We start from the raw sequence: 22,028 nt of genomic DNA, 5'->3' as shown, positions 1-22,028 counted from the left end.
TTAAACGACGTCGCATTGCTCTGCACGAGATTAGGCCCGCAGAGCTTGGGCCCAATGCACACTCGCTTAACCCAAAAAATCAGGGCCCATTTATAACGTCCAGGTCCACATAAAGATTCGGGTTTGAAATATCCTGACCCGTTTATAAACCCGACAACGTGCAAACGAAGTCTCTCCCTTCTGTCTTCCCTCGGTAAATTTAGTGGCTCAAGTGAGACTCCATAGCCTGCAGTCGCAAGGATGAAGACGTCGATGACAGAGCTCGACGACGAAACGGTGCGCAGCATGGCCATTGGCGCCGTTTTCTCGGACTTCGTAAGCTCCACTTTCCCTCCTTTTTACATGCTTAATTCGCTCTTCGATCAGTTATCATAATCTTGAATTTTCTGCATAACCAGAAAAATTACTTGGAGTTGCTGATTTGGTTTAGATTAGGGTGTAATGTTGTGATTAATCTTTAATTAGAGGAAAACGTTGAAGAAATCATGTTTTTTTTTTTTTTTTTTTTTTTTAAATTCAATTTTTTTTTTTTCAGTAAAATCTAAAAGTATAGGTTTTGACAGAAAGTGTGTATCGATTTTCAGGGTGGGAAGATAAATTCGCTTGATTTTCATCGAAGGGACGATTTACTAGTTACTGCTAGCGAGGATGATTCTGTTCGACTCTATGACATTGCAACTGCTAAGTGAGTTAACTCTTACCAAATAGATGTTTATGTCGCAAGAAATCGATTATAGATGTACAAATGCGTACATATATATACATATATGTGTGTGTGTGTGTGTGTATAAATGCTAAGGAGACTCTCCATGGACTCCCTGCCGCCTCATAGTTTTGGCACAATATTCTATAATGTTGGCACGGGAATTGACATTAAACTGTGAGGTGGTAGAGGGTCCATGAAGAGTCTGACTTTTGAGAGTCTCCTTAGCATGGGATGAAGTTTGCATAGTATACAGTGTGCCTTTATTTGAGCTATTGATGCTTTTGTTGTAAGTTGGAATATTTGCTCAAGACGGTTTTATGTTGTTAAATTGGATCCTATTGTTGTTAATTGAAGATTTAGGTACTCGTTTGTTTGGAGTTGAATGTTGGACTGCATGACTGGTTAATTGCTTTGCTGTGCTATACTGCTGTTATCAACGATATGTGGTATCTAAGCTTGTTCTATGCCATGTTTTCTTGTTGCGATACTTCATTGGGATCTTAAACAATTGAGCATGTTTTCTGCTTATTCGGGCTCGCGTGTCCTCCTGACAATTAACCAGTAATTAAGTGCTTGTCTACTTTCGAATTGTTTCCTGTATCTGAAATTTAAGTTTTAAACATGAACTTCAGGTTGATAAAGACTACATTTCATAAGAAACATGGTGCAGATCGTATATGCTTTACCCATCACCCAAGTTCTGTTATATGCTCTTCAAAACACAATCTGGATACCACCGGAGGTCACTTTTTATAACTTTTCATTCATTATTTAACTCCTAATTTCTGTGGCATTACTTTCTTAATGATTCCATCTGTTTCTCTACCAGAATCGCTGCGGTATCTGTCGATGTATGATAATCGATGCCTTCGCTATTTCAAAGGACATAAAGAGAGGTTTGGATCTTTTGAACCTTTAGTACTTTAACAATAAGCATAAGGTTTAATTTGGAATACTTGTCATCTGTTTGTCATTTAGAAGTACTTATTTGTCTTTAATTGTCTATTTAAGGCAGTAGGATCCGTACATTTTACTAAATATCACTGCAGAACATGACCGATTCAAAGGGAGACATCAAAAAGTAAATTTGGAAATACATTACATATGATATTACTTGCTTCTGTAGGATTGTCTCCCTCTGTATGTCTCCGGTGAATGATAGCTTCATGTCTGGTTCATTGGACCACACCGTCAGAATATGGGATCTCCGTGTAAATGCCTGCCAGGTAGGTTTTTGGTTTCAATACATTACATGTAGGCTAAATTTGGAAAAGTACTCTAGATAACTTGAGATGCAGTTCTAAGACAACTTTGCAATTCATGCTTGTAGGGAATTTTACATATGCGTGGTAGACCTACAGTTGCCTATGACCAGCAAGGTCTTGTTTTTGCCGTGGCAATGGAAGGGGGTGCGATTAAATTGTTTGACTCACGCTCCTATGACAAGGTTATAACCTATGAAATACTGAATTTCTATTGCCACCATTATGACTTTTCATATCATGAATTTAACTAAAATTTTCCTAATTAGGGTCCATTTGACACCTTTTTAGTTGGTGGAGATACTGCTGAAGTTTGTGATATCAAATTTAGCAACGATGGCAAATCAATGTTATTGACAACCACAAACAACAATATCTATGTTCTTGATGCATATGGAGGGGAGAAGGTGCACTTTTGTATTTAGATTGTCTTATACTTCCCATAGGCGTCTTATGATAATGATATGCATAACAGTTCAAAACTTTACCCTGTGCAGCGTTGTGGGTACAGCGTGGAACCCTCTCCGAATGTAATTATCGAGGCAACTTTTACCCCAGATGGCCAGTATGTGGTGTCAGGTATAGTATTTTTCCGCTGATGGTTACAATGTGGCATCTTATCCATTCCCGATTGTTAACTTTTCACTCCATGTCATAGGCTCTGGAGATGGAAATTTGCACGCCTGGAGCATCAACAACCGAAACGAGGTATCAATTTGTTTATAAATTTGCTCACGGTGAAGGTTTTAGATGCTAGTTCACGAGAACTGTTAGCTTATCTGTTTTATAGAATATGACCGTCAGACTGTCCCTATTGCTTCCCCCTGCCTCTCTCCCACACCTCTCTTCTCTAAAGAATTATGGGGTGTTAGACTAAAAGCATTAAGCATTTCAATTGCTTATCTGAGTGAGTCCTAATATCACCAGTACTACTACTACCCTTTCAGCCCTTTTAGTTGTTATCGACTTGCATAGCGTTTCGCAATTATCTCAGAACTCCTTTGGAACTTAGCTTTTAAAATGGCTAAAGGCTCTTTTTGTGTAAATTTTTTTAGAACTAAATCTTTAGCAGAAATGAAAGTGATGGACAAGCACTTGAAGTTCTTTCTACAAAAACCACATAAGTCCTACTTCTTGCAAGAAGCACTTTAAGTGCTTGTGGAACCCAAAAACATTTTCTCTAAAAGCGATTTTAGTCATTTTAAAAGCACTTCCAAGTTCCAAACGTACCTTCAAATTACATAGCATTTCGCGATTTATCCCGAAGCCCGCCAGTATTTTAGCTGCTTGAATTTCTCAAAAACCCCATACGTGATGAAACCATATGAGAGGAGTCAGTTTAAATCGAATAGTTTGTGAGATAAAGTTGTCGAATATTGACTCTTATCAATTGGTATTTCTCCATAGGTGGCATGCTGGGACAGTCACATCGGAGTTCCGTCATGCTTGAAGTGGGCTCCTCGCAGAGCCATGTTTGCCGCCGCATCAAGCGTTCTCACGTTTTGGATACCTAATGAAGCAAACGAGCCTACTCACATGGAGACCGAAGCTGGTGCTGCCGATCCCGAGCATCCTTCCCAGTGAGAACCCTTTGGTTTGCCATATCACCGTAGCAAATTTTGTATTGTTTTGTAGGATAAGAGTATAGTCTAGCATGTTGTTTTGAGTTTAAACTTTAATGTGACATTAGTACATTACCAATAAAACTTCTTAATTGTGGTTCCACCTGGCGCAACAAAAAGGTTGCTCTTGCTACCGAATAGTCGTTTATATTGCTCCTTATGACTGAAAAGTCACGGGTCCAACAAAAAGATTGCTCTTGTGACCGAATAGAGTCGTTTATGTTGCTTCTTGTGATCGAAAAGTCATGGATTTATGTTGCTTCTTGTGAAAAGTCACGGATTCAAATCGTGAAAGTAAAGGTCACTTTTGTGACCGAAAAGACCGAAAAGAGTTATTTCTATTGCTTAGAGAAATTCGAGTCTTCAAACCAACCCAAGCGACCACGTACATGTTCCCCGAAAGAGAGTAGTTTCTGTTGCTTCTTTGCGGAAAGGGAACTTCTTCGGATCCCTTCCACTTAATCATCTTCATCAAATAATTCATCGGATCCCTTCCGCATAATCCTCTTCATCAAATAATTTAGATCCTTAAAATTTAATCCAACGGTTAAAAATACGGATTCATTTTAAAAATTATAATAATTTTAATCGTTAGATCAAATTTGTCTGGATTGTTTGATGAGAAATATTAAGTGGAAAGGATCCGATCCATATCCTTGAAATTTGATCAAACGCTTAAAAACACGAACCCATTTTAAAAATTACCATTTTAAAAATTATAATAATTTTAATCGTTGAATCAAATTTGTCAATTTTAAAAATTATAATAATTTTAATCGTTGAATCAAATTTGTCCGAATTGTTTAATGAAAAGGATTACGTGAAAATGATAGGAAGAGGATTCCCTTCTTTGCGACCTTCCTTTTGCTCCTCGAAAGAGAGTAGAAAGACCTTACTGTTGCTCCTCGAAATAGAGTAGTTTCTGTTGTTTCTTTGTGACCGTAAGATCACGAATTTGTTGTTCCTTTGTGAGCGTAAGGTCACGTATTCGTGTCATAAAAACCACCTTTAAACCACGTCTTTGCAAAGAGATGTTCCCGACCGTTGCATAACGAAAACTTGTTGACTTAGAGTAGCCCTTTAATTGTGATTTTAGAGGAGTTATTGATTCTCTTCATTTATATAGTGTGAAATTCGTTTAGCTCGGAAATCGGTTGATCCGTTGTTGTGATAGATGAGTACCGGAAATCAGAGAGAGAGACAGAGACAGAGACTTTGCACACAAAAGCAAGAACTGCCAGTCTACAGGTACCCAGCTACGTACATCAAACTACAGAAAAAAACCACATAGAGGTTTTACAACATTATTTCCCCTTCCATTTTCGTATACAAACTGTCGAAAACCTCTTCAAATCTTTCATTCCCTTCACTTCAACGACTTTCAGTATGCCCTGTTTGCCTCTTTGTTTCGTGGGACTTACTCTGGATGTCCTGGCCAACCTCCTTGGTCTTCTGCCCCACGTACTCCCCCATTTCCACCGCGCGCCTCTTCGCCTCGTCCAGGGTCTCAGGCACCACCGATGACCTTCTGAGGTAGTTGGCGATCCACGACAGCGATGACAGCCCGGTCAGACCGAAAGCCCCGGAGGTCAGAAATCCGGTGACAGCAAGCCCGATGACGAAGAGAGCAGGGACAAGAACCGGGCTGAAGATGATGAAGAGCGGGGTGGCAACGAGAGCACCAATGATGGTCCCTATGAAAGTGAGACCAGCAAGCCCCAGTAGGGTTCCACCGACTGGAAGGCCGGTTATCACTGCAAGAACTTGCCCGGTCGAGGGGGCATCGCTTTGTTGTTGCCCCTTTATGCCGCCAAAGCGGCCACCATGTTCACCGTACTCGTGCTCGCCGTAGCGCGGCTGGGCGGGGCGAACTTGGATATGGTGTGGCTGAGGACGGTCTGCCATTGATGAAGATAGTTTGAGAGAGAGAGTTTTAGAGTGAGAGATCGAGCTTGGAGAAGTGTTGTGGAAGGATAGAGATGGAGGAAGAGGGGGTGGCGAGGTGGTGGTTTTATAGGAGGAGGAGGCGGTGACACGTAAGGTGTGAGGGTGAGTTGGGGCTTTGCATGTGGAACAAGTTTCAGTGCAATTTTTGGGAAATTAGAAAAACCAAAAATATATATTTACTGAAAGAAAAAAAAAATTTAATTCGAAACGTTGAGGTGACTTTCTGTGGAGGAATCTTTGTTGCCACGTTCTGCGTATATGAATTTTTCAGTGTTTCGAGATTACGATTTGGTATATTAAAAATTATAATACAAGTAGTTAGACATTCGAAATAAAAAATTTCAACTATTATGTTGTTACACTTAACATATCAAATCGTGTTTTCAACCCGTTAAAAAAAATTTCAATCGGTTCTGGCACTTGTTTTGTTGCCTTGCCTGCTGTTTTATGAACGGATGTTACTTTCTGGAGTTTGTCTGAGCTTGCTATGTGCACCGAATTGTTTTTTATTTTTACCTTATTTTTTGAATGGAGAAATGAAAAATCAATTTAATGTTTTCCACTCATAAATTTCCAACAAAAAATAATTCAACTCATAAGAAAAGAAATGCGAATCCAAATCTAATGTTGACATGCAAAAAAAAAACAAAAAATTCACATGAAACTGCTTTAAGTAGAGCATAAAATACACATAAATTGCTTTAATTAGTTTTGTCTTTGTGTTTGCTTAGAAGTGAGAGCGAGTAGAGTAATAGTTAGATTAAACACATCTTTCAATGGTTGATAATTCTTTAATTGTCATGTTATCAAAAGTTTATATGTGAAAAAAAAAAAAAAAAAAAAACACATCTTTCAATTCAATTTTAATTTAACTCATGCGGCATTCAATCACGCAATCGTGGATCCTATGTACTAGCCATGTAACTACTTCAACAAAAAATTTTGCTGAGTAAATACAAAAGACAAATTCTCAACATTTTGATATTTCACACGGCACATTATAATTTGATTTTTAATGTTGATAAATCACACAATGGTAAACATAGAAATATTTTTCTAATTCATTCTCGTTTTTGAAAGAATATATTGTCATGATGAAGCCAAAACTTACCATGTTTTAAGAAAAAACAAAAAAGAACCAATCTAAGTCAGAGGTAGATTGTCTGCCCTCCTAATATGGTGTCCTCCTCATGCCCTCCTATTTTGTACGGTCACGGTTAAGCCACGTCAATATTTTATATTGATTTTTTTTATAGAGATAATAAGACAAAAAGCAATAGAAATATAAAATGTTGACATGACTTAACCATGATCACATAAATAAAAGAGCATAGAGAGGGCAGCATAACAGGAGGGCAGACAATCTGCCGCTATCTAAATCACATATAATAAAAATTATTGTAATAATATTAGGAATAATATTCGAGAATTAAAAAAGAAAATCTTTTTAAAACACTGTTTTGTTTTGTTAATTGGAATCTGGGATAACCGCAGGAACATAACGGCGTTAGAATCCAAGTGGAGGTTTCCCTTTCGATTCGAAGGATGAAGATGAACGACCCGAACATCAACGTACATAAATTCAAATCATCAAATACAAATCAAATCGAACCAAATTTCGATCAATCCATCACCCCCAAATGGCTGGATTAGAAGAACTTAGAAAAAAGCTCACTCCTTTGTTCGACGCCGAAAAGGGCTTCTCCGCCGGCGGCCCTTCCTTGGAGCTCGACCCTTGCGATTCCTACACTGTAAGCACTTTTGACTTTTTTCTGCAATCCGAATAATCAAAGTTTGAATTTTGAATTTTGGGTTTCTGGAAATTGTGGAAATTTGATTCTGGGTTTTGTGGTGAAGCTATCGGACAGTGGAACGGTGAACTTGCTGAGCAGATCGTACGGCGTGTACAACATCAATGAGCTCGGATTGCAGAAATGCACGACCTTGGCGGTGGACGACAGCGCCGAGAAGACCTACCGGTGCGCCTCGCGGGAGATGAGGGTGTTTGGGGCAATCGGCAGCGGCGCCAGCAGTGTTGTGCAGAGAGCTATCCACATTCCCACTCATCGGATTCTAGCTCTCAAGAAGATCAACATTTTCGAGAAGGTATCATTTTTCACCTTTTCGGATATATTCTGTTTATGTTTTGATTTTTACAGTAAAAAATGGGATTATGTGGTTGATTAGTAGTAAGTACTTTGATTTGCCCAGTGTAAATTCCAAATTTAGAAGCTTTATGCTAGTGATTAGTGATCCGAATGCAAATGGTGCGAAAAACCAGGCAAATTTTGAGTGTGGGAATTGAATTAGTGTTGTTTGTTGCATGATAGGAGAAAAGGCAACAGCTGCTTACTGAGATACGAACACTATGCGAAGCACCTTGTTCCCAAGGCCTTGTAGAATTTCACGGCGCATTTTATACACCGGATTCTGGACAAATAAGCATAGCTTTGGAGTATATGGATGGAGGATCGTTGGCGGATGTATTAAGATTGCAGAAAAGAATACCCGAACCTCTACTTTCTTCTATGTTTCAAAAGCTTCTACATGTAAGCATATGCACACTGGGTTTCAGCTAGATTTTATCAGAATATTGGCACATTTGCATGGTGTTTAAGCTTCTTATTCTTATGTTTCGAATGTGGAAGGGTCTGAGGTACTTGCACGGAGTTAGACATCTAGTCCACAGAGACATAAAGCCTGCCAATTTGCTTGTGAATCTGAAGGGTGAGCCAAAAATAACAGATTTTGGTATAAGTGCTGGCTTAGAGAATTCAATGGCAATGGTTTGTGATCCTTGCTGCATCTTTGTACTTTGATTTAATCATCATGATTCATCACTGGTTTCTTAACCTGCATTCATTTCCACTATTGGCAGCATCTCCTTTCATGTTGCATATGACTCATAGATGTTAAAAGTGGTCTTTCGGTATTAACAAATCTAACAATGTAATTACCAGTGTGCGACATTTGTTGGGACGGTCACATACATGTCGCCTGAGCGAATTCGAAATGAGAATTATTCTTATCCAGCTGATATTTGGAGCCTTGGTCTTGCTCTCTTTGAGTGTGGTACTGGAGAATTCCCGTATACAGCTACTGAAGGACCTGTCAATCTTATGCTGCAGGTAACATGATTATATTTGCCAATCTTATGCTGCAATCATATGCTTTCCATTGCCTACATTCGCCGTTGTTTGGCAACTAAAGTTCTGAGGTCACTGGCAGATCCTGGATGATCCATCACCTACACCTTCAAAACACAAATTTTCACCAGAGTTCTGCTCGTTTATTGAAGCTTGCTTGCAAAAGGATCAAGACGCTAGGCCAACAGCAGAGCAGGTGATCATATTAACTACAGATTTCAATCTGGGAGATGGTAGCTTGACATCAACATTGTTTAATTAGTATTCTCCTCCTGCAGCTACTTTCACACCCCTTCATCACAAGGTACGAGGATTCCCAAGTGGACTTAGCAGCATTTGTCCAAAGCGTATTTGATCCAACACAAAGGATGAAGGACTTGGCAGATGTGAGTACTTGACCCTTGCATTATCTTTATACCAACAAATGTGCGCTAAAAACCGCTTAAAATTGCTAAGTCTAAATCTTATCTCTAACAATTTGTGATCTACTGCTATTGATCTTAGTTATTAATTTTTTTTACCAGATGCTTACGATACATTACTACCTACTATTTGATGGACCTGATGAGCAATGGCAACATACAAGGACGTTATACAACGAAGATTCAGTTTTCAGGTACTGAACAGTGCTACTATAATTTTGATTTCCAGCATCTAATTGATATAGGCGGCGTTGTTGAGTTCTTGCGGAATCACTGTGGGTCGTTGAGTTCTTTTATCTTTTTTAGTTTCTCAGGAAAGCAACATGTCGGCCCAAATGATATCTTTGCGACTCTATCAAGTATCCGGAGTACACTAGCTGGTGACTGGCCTCCTGAAAGACTTGTGCACGTTGTAGAAAAGCTTCAGTGCCGCGCCCACGGTCAGGATGGAGTGGCCATTAGGGTATCCGGATCATTCATTGTTGGGAATCAGTTCCTCATATGTGGAGATGGCGTACAAGTGGAGGGCTTGCCAAGCATCAAAGATCTTTCCATTGATATTTCGAGTAAGCGAATGGGTACGTTTCAGGAGCAGTTCATCATGGAGCCGAGCAACATAATTGGTTGCTACTCCATAGCTAAACAAGAACTTTACATTATGCAGTAAAAAGTGGATGATCCCGTTTTACTGTCGGAATAAGTTATCAGTGTGTGATGTGATGTCGAAGATAAATTCGATTTACGGCCAAAAGCTCTCGTGAGCAGACTTGCTATGTATCATTTAACATACTTGTAGTCAATTGTCCATAATATTCGTAGTTATCCTTGTTATTTGTAACTTATATCGAACGAAGTATACAGTCATCCGTTGATCCCCTATGCCACCAACCCATCACCCCACCACTGCCGTCAACCACCCACCGCACTCCAGCAACACACCATCCACCACCGCCTCGCCAGGTCCCATCGCCCTGGTGCCGGGGTAGATTCCCTTGGTTTGGTTAACATGTTTTTGGGACATTTGAATTAATTACCTACAAATATGCCAGTTAAAAGATAATATTATAAAAGGCTGAGTAAAAGGGATAAAAAAAGACCTAAGAAGACTTGAAAAAAGATTTCAAGAAAAAACGTACTAGCATTCTAAGATCCATACAACCAACCATGCTTAATTCGTAACTATTCTTAGTTTTCTACTTTCTTAAGGTTTCAAAGCCTCTCAGAACTACGATATGATAATATTCCTCTTTATTTAAAAATGAAATATTAAATTCAAATCTCGTGGATAACGAATTCAATACCAAATTAAATTGCCCATTATGTAACTTGACCAAACTTCTCTTATTGTAAAAATATCTATGTACTCAAAACAAAACAAAAAAAAAAAAAAATTTGGGCTTCAATTTTCAGTTTCCAAACAAATTTTTAATTTCAAAAAAATGCAAACAAAAAATAAAATAATTATCATACGGTTTCCAAATTTTAATTTTGTATTTGCTCAATGGGCGCTACCCTTCCGGGAAAAAAAATCGTGTGTTTATATTTCCCGTTAATTTACTTTAACTAAATTCAAATCGCCTCTTCTTAATCAGGATTAGATTGTAATGAAAAAGAACTCATCAGATTTGCTCAGTAAGCGTCTAAAACTGTATTTTGAATCACGCCCAGTTGCTTGTGGCACAAAAATACAATGCGACCAGAGCGATTTTCATCAAAAAGATCCTTCTGTATACGCTTTACATACAACATAGAAACCTGCACAAAATCAATCCAGGAAAAAAAAAAAAAATCAAACTTCGAAACAAAGAATGAGATTTCGAGAAAACAAAGCGTCAGCGAAATTTTTGTACTTACGGTAGAAATGATCTGAAATGGGGTTGATCGATCCAGTTCTGAAGCAGTAGACTCAGAGGCAATGTCAGCACTTTGTACAATAAACCCAAGACCTACAAGTTTAAGGGAGGTACTCCAAAGTAATCACGAATTGTTTTCCTTTTTAGAGAGGAGGGAGGGTGCAGAACAGAAGACGGGCTGTCCAATGCAGCTTCGGGGGTCTTCTCCAAGGTTTTGCTAAAGTCAGGATCCGACGTAGATTGTTTCTTTTGAGAGGGGGGAGTACTCATTTTATGCATACTAATCGGATTGAGTGAGTTAGTTTTGTCTAATCCTTCATCTGATGGACACAGATTTCCGGAATCCTTTGAGGTATGCATTGTTGATTCATTCATCAGAAGCTTTCTACACTCTGCGCTTGGGATTGCCATGACTCTCCTTCGAATGGTAGATGGAGAGCTTGTGCTTGGGGAGTCACTATTCTGAGAGTTCCAAATGCGAACCTATCGAGATGAAAAATACAGGAGAAGGGTCGAATTTAATACGTTTTAGAAAATAGCATGTACTTGTGAAAATTGATGAATGTACAATCTTATCCATGAACTATCTTGCATACCGTAAAATCATCTGACGAGGTTGCCATCTTCCCGACCTCAAACTGGGACCTATTCGAAGTTGAAAAACAGTTCAATCATTTGTCAAGAAATATTGAAAACCAGCAGCATTAGGGTAGGAATAGAATAGGATACATACCAATCCACTGCAGTAACTTCCCTGTCGTGGCCTTTCAATATAATGGGGTCTTCCTGAGGCTTGTTTACCTGGTTGACATTACCGATAAAGTCATTCTCGATCCAAGAGCAGTATCAAGTAGCGCCTTAAAAACGAAACCTTACCTGCCAAATATAGGCATTTCCATCGCTAGAGCCACTGAGTATTTGAGCAGCATCAGGACTAATAACTGACTGCGATTACATGTTTGAAACAAAAAAGTGTAAGTAGGTGGGAAATCGCACAAACTGGACTAGTGCACTCATCAACAGCAATGTTTACCTTAACAAAAAAAGTTTCAATCCGGCATCCAGTGAACGTTTGCATAGCACCCTTTTCTAGCTGAAGTACATTATACAAATATATGCTGACAAAACGTAGGAAAAGAAGAGTGTTATAGGTTGAAAAATTGATTAGTTTTTACAAGACTTGAAAGAAATATTAGTTTCTTATGCTAGGAACAACTAAGGTGATGGTTGTATGGTACGGGGATATGCGCTGAATTTCAAGGCATCAAATTTCAGATAATATTCTTTCGAGTATATAAAGATGTGCTAATATAGAAAAAGGTACCTGTTATCCATGCATGAAGCTGAAAGAAACACTCCATTTAGATCTTGGGATAAGCTAGTTATACCGTGTAATCGTCTTTCCTGAAATTAAGAGAATTGCTAGCTATGAAGACATCATCAAATAATCCAACCACTTGTTGCTTGCTTTCTGCTAAACTGTCATGAGCCTTTGGCTGTTTTTATTTTGTTTCTGGTTTTTAATCCTTATAATATAAGAAACCATAAACCAGAAATGATCCTGATATCATCAAGGTGAACAGAAAAAATATATGCATTCTTCACAGCTTAATTTACGTAAGACACTTAACCAGTAGAAAATTAGTACCATCACAGAGTGGCCAGACATACCTTCTCAGTTGACTCAGGTTGAGGGCATGTCTGTGTGACAACATTTTTCAAACTTCTGGTATCCCAAAACTTGACAATGCTGAAACGAACCATAAGATTACATTAGTATGATATACATTTGACAAGGAAATTTGGCGTTCCATTATGCTGTATCATTTCCAATGTCCCTATATATACCTGTCCACAGCTCCGGCAGTAGCAATGGAGACCTCATCTTTAAGATAAAGAACTGACGTGATGCTCATGGAAACAGCCTGTAAAAGCTGAAGTCTGAATGAAGAGTACATAATAATTTATAAGAAGAACCATTATCAGAAACATACCTTTCCACGCCTTACACGTTTTGCCCGTGGAAAAATATGAGCCCCTGTAACCACGGCAGTTGAGCTGAAAGAAATTATTATGGATTAGAATTAGAAAATAAAATCAAACTTATATCGACAATGAAAATATACTTTACGAGAAGTTGTTTACCGTATAGAAAGCTCCCCCTGCATATTTGTGGAGCTTGAATTACATCTCATATCCCAAAGAGCAAAGGAGCCATCTCTCGAACCAGAGACAATAATCTCTGTCAGATGAGAAGCAATAGTTCAAATTAGTTGTATTTCTCATTAGTCATAACACAAAAATAGCACAAGCAAATAAATATACAAAAACCCACATTCAGATGAGAATATAAGCCTACCGGGATTAGTTGGATGAGGACAAAGAGATTTCACACTTCCTGTGTGCCCCATCAGTAATGCAGTACATTTCTTTTCCTGAATATCCCATACCTTGATCTGGGAGAAAATAGAAAAGGCCAAGGAAAACACAATCTTTAAACTGAAGTAGTTGTGATATGAAATGAGAACTACTTAATGCAACTTTCCTTACAAGGTATATCAAATTTCATAACTTTAATTATCTGAGTTATGTAGCACATTGCAGTAAGAGTTTAATCCTAATAAATTCAATACAATTCCCTTTCCTTTACAGAAATGAAAGTTTGCTACGATTGTAAAATCGTCAAGTAAAGAGGCTGGACTAGAACTTAATCACTTACAGTCTGATCACCAGAAGCTGTCATAATTTGAGTGTCATCCTGGAAAAACATTTATATTGCAAAGACACATTAGCACTAAAAAGATGAAAACTTTGCAATCTTAAATTTTGTTCTCCGATTTTGTTAACGCATCTACTAAATTAACACCAATAATACTTAAAAAAAGGATTTGCACTTATGACAGCTAGTTACAGATTAACAGCAACGTCATTTTTTCCAGTCAACAAATTAACAGCAATATCACTTCCCAATTTCTAATAGTTGACATGTAACATTCTACTCCTCAAGAATTTCCGGCTTCCCCATTCCGCCATTCAATAAACTATTGTGTGTAGCATACACAAATATCTATTACGTTTACAATTGAAGATTATTGAGAGAATAATTCAAAATTAGAGAGAAAATTTATGGATTATACCTTAATCCAACAGATATCAAACACAGTGTTTTGATGCGCAACCCAATCGCAAACCCTAGTTTTATCTGAAAACAATAAACCCAAACAATCAATTTACTCACCATACAACACAAACCATAGCAATCAACAATCTATATCAATCGATTCGATCTCCAAGTAATCAACCTGCGTTTTCTTGGTGAGATGCAGATGCGGAGAACTTGCGACGTGTATCGAACAGGCTCAAGTACCCATCCTCGTCGGACATGGCGACTATGTGCGAGCTTTTCCAAGTCTGCACCGAAATTAAAATGATATAATGAAAAATATGATTTTGATTAGTTCCAAAAATTTAGCTCACGATTCAAAAAGGCCAAGAGGAACATATTTGTTTACCTTGCCGAACGAAATCGCCATCGGAGGGCCGTTGTGCTCTGCAGCGATTGCGCCAATTTCGTAGAAATCTGATGCCAAGCCATTGATGTACGGCCGCTTCCGAGCTGGGGAAAAACGCAGCGTTTAGTTGTCATGAGATGTGCTATCAAATTGATTGCTAAAAAGTGTAGATTTAGGGAGAGAAAGAGAGAGAGAGAGGAACCTCTGAATCCGTGAAGCTCTCTAGATCTGATGTCTTGGAAGAACGATTGGAGCTTTGAGATCTCCATCGAAACCCTAAGACCGTAATTTGGATTGAAGAATCGTTAAAAGCAGCAGACGGCGGAGCTGCGGAGGAGGGATGTTTGGCGGAGAATAAGGGGTTTTCTTCTTCATCATCTTCTTTTCCTTTATGTATCTTTGGGGAGTTGGCGCGAGTGAAGTTTGGCGGGAAATGAATTTGATGTTTAATTGCTGAAAGTTTGACGGATATCAGCTGGCGCCAAAGCGGGGCTGACGTTTGCCGGTTTTCCCCTTCTATTTTCTCTTCCTCCAATTCCCACACCCTTTTTTTTTTACTTTTTTATTTTATTTTTGAGATAATTAGGGCAACAGTCCTTAAATTTTAACTCAATTAAAGTTTTGGTCCTTAAACTAAAAATTCGTGAATATTTGCTCCTAAATTTGTTATAAATATAGAGCAATACTACCTAAATTTAAACTCAATTGGAGCTTTGGTCTCTAAATTAAAATTTTGTGAGTTAGTAGTGATTTGGTACTGAGGTGTTTTTATAAAAAGTAGGTATAAAAAAAAGTTGAGCTAAAAAAGGTGTTTGGTAAACACTTAAAAACAGCTTATTTTCACAGTTTTGGATAAAAAAAATGAAAACGTGAAGCAGCAAAAATGAACTTATTCTCACAGCACAGCAAAAACAATTTCTTTTTAAAGCAGAGCAATACCAAACCAGCCCTTAGTCAAAAGGACCCTCCACATTATAACAAGTTAAGAACTAATACGCACAAACTTCTAATTCAAGGACTAAAGCTTTAATTGACCTAAAATTCTCTCTTTCTTTTTAAAACTATTTTACGTTCTGTTCTTTTTCCTCTTTAGTAAATGGACTCTAAATTCACAAAATGATAATAAGCAAAAATCATTAATTTGTTCATATAAAATTTATTTAAATTGACGATGTTAGAGGAATGTTTAATTTTTCAAAGTATATTTTGTTCAAAAAAAAAATTTCAAAATATATTATTCGCGTGTGATACTTGTCATCGATTTTGAAAAGAAAATGTGCGAAGCAAAACTCATTTCGTATGGACCCATTTAATGTGCACCAATTTAGAAAGAAGCCCAAAACTATAGATTAAGCATTTCTTACCTGACCCGAGCTAGCCCAAACCCGCATTTAAAACCGACCCGTATGAACAAACTCGAAGTCTGCTCTGTTCCGCTTAAGCCCTAACCTAAACCTCTACGTTTACAGTCTCTTCAGCCTCCGCGCGTGCTCTCTCTCCCTCTCCACAGCCGCTGCCATGGTGAAGCACCCCGCCGCCCCGGTGAAGCATAAACATTACAGGCCTGCCGTATGTTCTAATTCAGCTCTCCGTCTCCGATAAGCTCACCTATATACATATCAGTATTAAAAGAACAATTTCCAATATTTAATTTCACCTTTTTCTCACACTTCCCGTTGATTTTCCCTCGAATATGCAGGGAAAGAAGAAGGAAGGAAATGCCGCGAGGTACGTCACCAGGTCACAAGCTGTCAAGCAGCTTCAAGTCAGTCTTCCCCTCTTCAGGTCCGTCTCTGGTATTCAAGTTGTAATTTCTGTATTTTCACATGATTTATGTAATTTATGTTAATTTAGGGTTTATGGATTGAATTATTGTATGATTGCTTGCTTAATACATGTTCATGCTGTTGGAAATTATAGGAAATTGTGTATTCTAAAGGGCGTGTTCCCACGGGAGCCGAAGAAAAAGGTGAAAGGAAATCACCATACCTATTATCATTTGAAGGATGTTTCTTTCATTCAGCATGAACCGCTACTCGAGCGGTTGAGAGAGATAAGAGCATACGAAAGGAAAGTAAAGAAAGCCGATGCGAAGAAGAACAAGGAACGGGCTGCTCTCCTGAAAGAGAGAAGACCCACTTACAAATTAGATAGAATTATTTTGCAGAGGTTTGTTGGGTTTTTCTTACTGTTAAAAAGTTAGTTGCATGTCTGTTATTGTATGCCGAGCCTGACAGTTGTTGTTTGGTATGTTTGGAACTGCAGGTATCCAAAATTCGTTGATGCACTCAGAGATGTAGACGACTGCCTCACAATGGTTCACCTCTTTGCGGCATTACCTGCTATTGAGGACAGAATTGATGTCAAACGCATTCATAACTGTCGAAGGTAGATATTTGAATTTTTCTAAATAAAAGGAGTTTTGAAGTATGACATGATACTTAGTTACTTCTAGGAGTTAATCGTTTTGTGGAATCTTCCCTTACTATTGGTGTTGCTTTCGTACCAGGTTGAGTCATGAATGGCAAGCTTACATATCTCTGACTCATAAATTGCGTAAAGTCTTTGTATCTGTTAAAGGCATATATTATCAGGTTTGGTTATGTACTGTACACTGCTTATTAAATCTTCAACTGTGCATTTTGTGTTATTTGGGTATGAATTCTTCCGTTGTTTGTCCATGCAGGCCGAGGTTAAGGGGCAAAAAGTCACATGGTTGACCCCTCACCCTTTGCAGCAAGTTTTGACTGATGATATTGACTTCAATATCATGCTAAACTTTTTGGAATTTTACGAGGTTATATTTCGGTTATATTTAGTACTTTGTATTTCTTTTTTTCTGTTATCAACCTCTGTGCTGTAATTGTGGTTCATTCCAACGAATCAAGTACTTAAATAAACTCTTGCGCTTCGTATGGTGCAGGCTCTTCTTGCCTTTGTGAATTGTCATTTATATCGTTCCATAGATGTGAAGTACCCACCGATTCTTGATTCTCGATTGGAAGCTTTAGCAGCAGGTAAAAGTTTTTACTAGTTGCTTATGATATTTTACAAGGTCCTACCTTGTCATTTAGAGTTTTTAATGCTGTTGAGTTGTGATTGTACATTTGTGCGTGTCTGTTAATGGATTTCCTCAACTTTTCAGAACTTTATGCACTAGCACGATACCTTGATGCAAATTCTCGGTCTGCAGTGTTGGATTCTCAAGCTGCTAGTTTGTCTGGATCTGGGAATGGTGAGAACAAGAAGATTGAGACTTCGCTTGAAGAGTCTGAACTAAGACTTGCTCAACTTCAGCATCAACTGCCTTCGAATGAACCAGGTGCATTGATGCACCTTGTTAAAGATGTTTCTGGCGAGGATGAAGAGGATAATGATACAAAGGAGTGTAAGCAACTCTTCAAGGATATGAAATTTTTCTTGAACCGTGAGGTGAGTCTTAAAATTTGAATTGCAATGTAGTAGATATTTTTGTAAAAAGTTATTTTCCTACCAACAAATAGGTCTGATGGGTGAGGCCTTTTAAGGGTGCTTTGATAGAAGAGAATATTAAAAGGCAATTATCTTTAAAAAAACCAATGGACAAACTCACTTCATGATTAATATTGGAATACTAGTCAACTTTGTTTCTTCTAGTTGATAGGCAATAGAATTGTGTTTGGGTTTGATATGTTAATATTTTTTCTGTATTCAGGTTTACAGAGAGTCGTTGCTTTTTGTCATTCCTGCTTTTGGTGGCACTGTTTCCTGGGAAGGTGATGGGGCTCCATTTGAGGAAGCTGATGACAGCATTACCCATCAGGTAAGCTATTACTGTTTTATTTAATTTTTTATGGCTGAATCATTGGCTGATCTGGTTTTTCACTCTCCCCTCACAGAAATTAAAAATAAAAATAAAAATAAAAAAAAGAAGAAAAAACCGAAAAGAACTGATCATAAGGCTGACAACACTGTTTGTTTATTTTGTAGATTGTTGACAGGCCAATGCATGGTCGTCAGACCCTTGCCAGGGAATATGTTCAACCACAATGGGTTTATGACTGTATAAATGCTCGGATCATTTTGCCAACTGGGGGTTATTTGGCGGGCAGGTAATATTAGGAGACATATTTCTTTGTTTTCCTTGTATATCAGTCTGTTTTTTACTGTTTTGTTTAGTTGTTAACTCTCTGCCTTGGACCTTGGTGAAATGAATAGTTATAATTTCATTTAGTATGTTCTACTGCATCCGCTAATATGTTTGTATGTGCACACCTAGGTTATTTGGATGGGTGGACCTTTACTTACCCTTTCTTTTTATAATTTGATAGTAAAAGTTTCCGATTGTAAGATTGTTAATTTGGGTGCTCTTTAACAGGGATCCTCCCCCACACTTGTCACCATTTGTTGACAATGAGGCAGAAGGTTATGTTCCTGATTACGCTGAGACCATAAAAAAATGGAAGTCTGCTGGTGAAGTCCTCCCCCTGCCAGGTGTGGGACAAGAAGATTTGGAAGATCCTCAGAACTTACTGTCTGAAGGTGTTATTGACCGAGCAAAAGCAAAAGAAGCTGCAGAGAGAAAGAAGAAGGTAAAGAAACTTTAAATAATAATGCTGAGATGTGTGATTTTTCTGCTAATTGAATTCATGACGTGCATAGAGACTTCATCAATTGGTCTTGATTGATGCTAACTGAATTCTGATGCGATACAGATGATGGCTCTTGAAAAGCAGTATCACGACGAATTGAATATGGAGCTTCAGGGCATCCAACATTCATCATCTACCTCGAATGTAGATAATCAGAACTCTGCCGAGGAAACCACCGAGGATATGGAAGAGTTTGATCCTGATACTGATCGTGACAATATGTCTAAAATGTTAATGTCCCGTAAGAAGAGGGGTGTTCTTGAAGCTATGGAGGTAAGCTTATTGATAATGTCCTGCTATTTTGATGTATTTTCCGAAAACTTCAGAAATTCCTTGTTGTACCCTATTTCCAACACAAGGATTCTTGGATGTTTTGATCATACAGAAAGGCAAAAAGCGAAAGAAGGACCACGTTGATGTCATCAGGGAACGGAAGAGAAAACTTAAAGAATCTAACAAATAAGCGGGCTAAGGCAGTCAAGAAAACTGCGTCATACGGTGTTGTTATTGACATGCTGTTTTCGGAGCTCAAAAGTCTGGAGAGTGTTGATGCCACCGTGGAAATTTTTGTGTTTGATTTTGTTAATGACCGAGTGACTTTCTGTAATCTTTAATTATGTTTGAATTTTGAACTTTAAAGCTGTTGTCGGAGCATATTATCAGTACAAACAATTTATAATCATCGCTAATTTACGTAAGTTTTCACAAATTTATTGATGCCGTCTCTTTTTTAGTGAATTTTCTTACCAAGGATTGGTACTGTTAAGATATATTTTAACAAGCCAAATATTGCTCTCTTGAGTCGAATTATCTCAGTATTTGAGTAGGGTTGGTAGGGGAGTGAAGGACCATTTTTTTTTTTTAATTGGGAAATGTTAGTCACGCAACGTGGCAGCATCCTAACGGTGGTCCTCATCCCTTGGGATGACGATGACGGCGTGAGGGGCGTACTTCTTCAGCGGCAATACTGCCGTTAACTATTTAAACCGCACCCCCAATTGAAATTAACTTCATTTCTGTGCGATCGCTATCAAAATATCTCTCGATAATTCTTTTACCAAGAAACATGTACGCCCAAACAAGAACTCTCATCCTCCTCTTCTCATTGGCATCCGTATGGTTTATCGGCTTACCACCTTCCACCGCCGCCCCTGCAACCCCCATTGTCCCTACCGCTGCCCCTACAACCCCCACTGTCCCTACCGCCGTCCCTGCACCCCCCAGTCTCCCCAACTCCGCCCCTGCAACCCCCATTCTCCCTACCTCCGCCCCTGAAACTTCCGTCCCTGCAACCCCCACTCTCCTTACCTCCGCCGCTGAAACCCCCATTCTCCCTACCTCCGTCCCTGCAACCCCCACTCTACCAACCTCCGCCCCTGATACCCCCATTTTCCCTACCGCCCCACCTACCACCACCACTCTCCCTGCCGCCACCCTGCTTCCCCTACCATCGTAAGCACCCTAACCCGCCGTACTACCTTCACTCAAGGAAAGGACGACGACTGGCCAGAAGAAGACGACGAGCTTCCGGAGAGTAGCTGGCCGGAGGAAGTTCCATGGCCAGACAACTGGACCCCGCGTGCGGAAGATTGCGTCAACTCCCCCAACCCAAGAAACGCTAGTAGTAACAATCTTGGCCGCTGCCGCCGCCGCCGCTGCCCGAACTTGCAGGTGCTTACTGCATTCGCAGCGTGGACTGTCGTCATTGCTGTTGCTTTGGCGTTCTTGATCTGCTGCATGACTGCACATCCAAGATAGTTGTATAGGAGTGTACGAACACGTGTCATTTGTATGTTGATCCATGTGGCACCATCTTAGTGGTTGAGGTATGGAGCCATGTGTCACCATATTAGTGGTTGACTAGTTAGTTTGTTAGCTACAGTTGTAGGATTCCGATGTAGCATATAACTCCGATTAGCTTGTACGAATACAAACAGAAATTATCTCTCTCTGGAAGTCTAAATTTTTATTTATTGTTTCATTTTAATTCTTTTTCTGTTTGTTTATTATATACCAGATAAAAGTTGTGTGTATTTATATATATAATTTTTTTTTCTCAAAAAAAATATATATAATTATTTTTTTAAAAATTGGAATTAAAATTTAAAAAAGGAAAAGTAAAAAGTCGGGGAGAGAAGTAAGAGAAATAAGATTATGCTAAATGTCGGTAAGGGAAGGGAAAACAGCAAAAACTTGTCCATGCAAAATTACTTTGATGCCCATATATTATTCTTTTTAATGTTTTTTATGTACAAAAATTAAAAAATTAGTCATATTTTTCAAGGCATAATAACAATATGAACTTTATCACATGTTAAAATTCAAGAAAATATTATCAACAAATTTGTAATAAAAGACACTTAATAAAATTTTATTATTAAGAAATATTGTTTCTTAAATATAATAAATTTCTAGAAAACGGTGTCACTATTTTTAAAAACAATAGTCACAATTTCTAGATATTGACGCTATTTCTAGAAACAATGGTCACCATTTCTAGACAGTTATAATATTTCTAGAACCAATAGATTATTTCTAAAAACTGGGTTACTATTTTTAGAAACAGTTGTCACCATTTCTAAACAATCATACTCTTACAAAAAGAAGAATTGAAGAAAAACTTTTATTCTTTAGTATTATAAACAATTCTTATTTTAATTTCAAAACTGTAATTTTAACTTTAGTTTGAACAAATTTTTTAAGTTTATGTCATGTTGTCTGGGTTAAATAATAATATTACAATCCAAAAGAAAATGAAAAAAAAAACTTTTATTTTAAATTTTATAGACCGTGCTTATTTAATCTGAAAAAGGTGATTTAAATTTTTATAAAATATGAGAGAGTCAATGGATGGACCCACAAGTCTCATCCAACTTTGACCAAAGAGGCTGAGAAATAAAAAGATAAAAGATAAAGGATAACTGGAG

The 22,028-nt window shown here is 38.2% G+C and overlaps 6 protein-coding genes across 6 annotated transcripts; 4 read left to right on the top strand and 2 right to left on the bottom strand.

The window, feature by feature from the left end:
* Nucleotides 1–185: 185 nt before the first annotated feature.
* Nucleotides 186–3,693, top strand: LOC137740843 (protein ANTHESIS POMOTING FACTOR 1). Its single transcript, XM_068480648.1, has 10 exons — nt 186–315; nt 585–685; nt 1,339–1,448; nt 1,536–1,602; nt 1,833–1,932; nt 2,037–2,153; nt 2,238–2,375; nt 2,466–2,547; nt 2,627–2,676; nt 3,376–3,693. The coding sequence occupies exons 1-10, from the start codon at nt 241–243 to the stop codon at nt 3,550–3,552; spliced, it is 1,017 nt and encodes a 338-aa protein (XP_068336749.1). The 5' UTR covers nt 186–240; the 3' UTR covers nt 3,553–3,693.
* A 1,047-nt stretch (nt 3,694–4,740) lies between these two features.
* On the bottom strand, nt 4,741–5,547 carry LOC137738794 (oleosin Cor a 12-like). The gene has a single exon (XM_068478269.1). The coding sequence runs from the start codon at nt 5,493–5,495 to the stop codon at nt 4,962–4,964; it is 534 nt and encodes a 177-aa protein (XP_068334370.1). The 5' UTR covers nt 5,496–5,547; the 3' UTR covers nt 4,741–4,961.
* A 1,487-nt stretch (nt 5,548–7,034) lies between these two features.
* LOC137739416 (mitogen-activated protein kinase kinase 3) lies at nt 7,035–9,927 on the top strand. The gene is made up of 9 exons (XM_068478984.1): nt 7,035–7,288; nt 7,395–7,643; nt 7,868–8,086; nt 8,186–8,323; nt 8,498–8,665; nt 8,766–8,879; nt 8,962–9,069; nt 9,208–9,299; nt 9,412–9,927. The coding sequence occupies exons 1-9, from the start codon at nt 7,178–7,180 to the stop codon at nt 9,770–9,772; spliced, it is 1,560 nt and encodes a 519-aa protein (XP_068335085.1). The 5' UTR covers nt 7,035–7,177; the 3' UTR covers nt 9,773–9,927.
* Nucleotides 9,928–10,654: 727 nt separating this feature from the next.
* On the bottom strand, nt 10,655–15,005 carry LOC137739415 (uncharacterized). The gene is made up of 17 exons (XM_068478983.1): nt 14,673–15,005; nt 14,471–14,574; nt 14,261–14,369; nt 14,096–14,160; nt 13,678–13,716; nt 13,318–13,414; nt 13,104–13,200; nt 12,953–13,016; nt 12,807–12,883; nt 12,630–12,708; nt 12,283–12,362; nt 11,992–12,076; nt 11,835–11,903; nt 11,692–11,759; nt 11,555–11,603; nt 10,960–11,441; nt 10,655–10,860 (listed from the first exon to the last, which is right to left on the bottom strand). The coding sequence occupies exons 1-16, from the start codon at nt 14,737–14,739 to the stop codon at nt 11,052–11,054; spliced, it is 1,539 nt and encodes a 512-aa protein (XP_068335084.1). The 5' UTR covers nt 14,740–15,005; the 3' UTR covers nt 10,655–10,860; nt 10,960–11,051.
* Nucleotides 15,006–15,912: 907 nt separating this feature from the next.
* On the top strand, nt 15,913–19,902 carry LOC137739719 (pescadillo homolog). The gene is made up of 13 exons (XM_068479400.1): nt 15,913–16,039; nt 16,170–16,255; nt 16,391–16,639; nt 16,736–16,858; nt 16,980–17,064; nt 17,157–17,267; nt 17,394–17,487; nt 17,616–17,902; nt 18,165–18,272; nt 18,440–18,561; nt 18,828–19,041; nt 19,165–19,374; nt 19,487–19,902. The coding sequence occupies exons 1-13, from the start codon at nt 15,989–15,991 to the stop codon at nt 19,562–19,564; spliced, it is 1,818 nt and encodes a 605-aa protein (XP_068335501.1). The 5' UTR covers nt 15,913–15,988; the 3' UTR covers nt 19,565–19,902.
* A 265-nt stretch (nt 19,903–20,167) lies between these two features.
* LOC137739265 (uncharacterized) lies at nt 20,168–20,557 on the top strand. The gene has a single exon (XM_068478819.1). It carries the CDS (start codon nt 20,168–20,170, stop codon nt 20,555–20,557), a length of 390 nt encoding a protein of 129 aa, XP_068334920.1.
* The last annotated feature ends 1,471 nt before the right edge of the window (nt 20,558–22,028 follow it).

This window comes from Pyrus communis, chromosome 7 (genome assembly GCF_963583255.1).
Source record: "Pyrus communis chromosome 7, drPyrComm1.1, whole genome shotgun sequence".
Taxonomy (NCBI): Eukaryota; Viridiplantae; Streptophyta; class Magnoliopsida; order Rosales; family Rosaceae; genus Pyrus; species Pyrus communis.
Note: the sequence above shows the minus strand (reverse complement) of the source record. Positions and strands in the feature narration are given on the sequence as shown.

What these genes read in the sequence shown, in the direction of transcription:
- LOC137738794 (XM_068478269.1), bottom strand. Translation starts at nt 5,495, where the DNA reads ATGGCAGACCGTCCTCAGCCACACCATATCCAAGTTCGCCCCGCCCAG.
- LOC137739416 (XM_068478984.1), top strand. Translation starts at nt 7,178, where the DNA reads ATGGCTGGATTAGAAGAACTTAGAAAAAAGCTCACTCCTTTGTTCGAC. An exon ending in ACCCTTGCGATTCCTACACT is followed by an intron (nt 7,289 to 7,394) that starts GTAAGCACTTTT and finishes TTTGTGGTGAAG; the next exon opens with CTATCGGACAGTGGAACGGT. An exon ending in TAGAGAATTCAATGGCAATG is followed by an intron (nt 8,324 to 8,497) that starts GTTTGTGATCCT and finishes TGTAATTACCAG; the next exon opens with TGTGCGACATTTGTTGGGAC.
- LOC137739265 (XM_068478819.1), top strand. Translation starts at nt 20,168, where the DNA reads ATGTACGCCCAAACAAGAACTCTCATCCTCCTCTTCTCATTGGCATCC.
- LOC137739719 (XM_068479400.1), top strand. Translation starts at nt 15,989, where the DNA reads ATGGTGAAGCACCCCGCCGCCCCGGTGAAGCATAAACATTACAGGCCT. An exon ending in ATGACAGCATTACCCATCAG is followed by an intron (nt 18,273 to 18,439) that starts GTAAGCTATTAC and finishes TTTATTTTGTAG; the next exon opens with ATTGTTGACAGGCCAATGCA. An exon ending in CTGCAGAGAGAAAGAAGAAG is followed by an intron (nt 19,042 to 19,164) that starts GTAAAGAAACTT and finishes GATGCGATACAG; the next exon opens with ATGATGGCTCTTGAAAAGCA.
- LOC137739415 (XM_068478983.1), bottom strand. Translation starts at nt 14,739, where the DNA reads ATGGAGATCTCAAAGCTCCAATCGTTCTTCCAAGACATCAGATCTAGA. An exon ending in TGGCGATTTCGTTCGGCAAG is followed by an intron (nt 14,370 to 14,470) that starts GTAAACAAATAT and finishes ATTTCGGTGCAG; the next exon opens with ACTTGGAAAAGCTCGCACAT. An exon ending in GAAGTTACTGCAGTGGATTG is followed by an intron (nt 11,604 to 11,691) that starts GTATGTATCCTA and finishes AACTTCGAATAG; the next exon opens with GTCCCAGTTTGAGGTCGGGA.
- LOC137740843 (XM_068480648.1), top strand. Translation starts at nt 241, where the DNA reads ATGAAGACGTCGATGACAGAGCTCGACGACGAAACGGTGCGCAGCATG. An exon ending in CAATCTGGATACCACCGGAG is followed by an intron (nt 1,449 to 1,535) that starts GTCACTTTTTAT and finishes TTTCTCTACCAG; the next exon opens with AATCGCTGCGGTATCTGTCG. An exon ending in TCCGTGTAAATGCCTGCCAG is followed by an intron (nt 1,933 to 2,036) that starts GTAGGTTTTTGG and finishes TCATGCTTGTAG; the next exon opens with GGAATTTTACATATGCGTGG.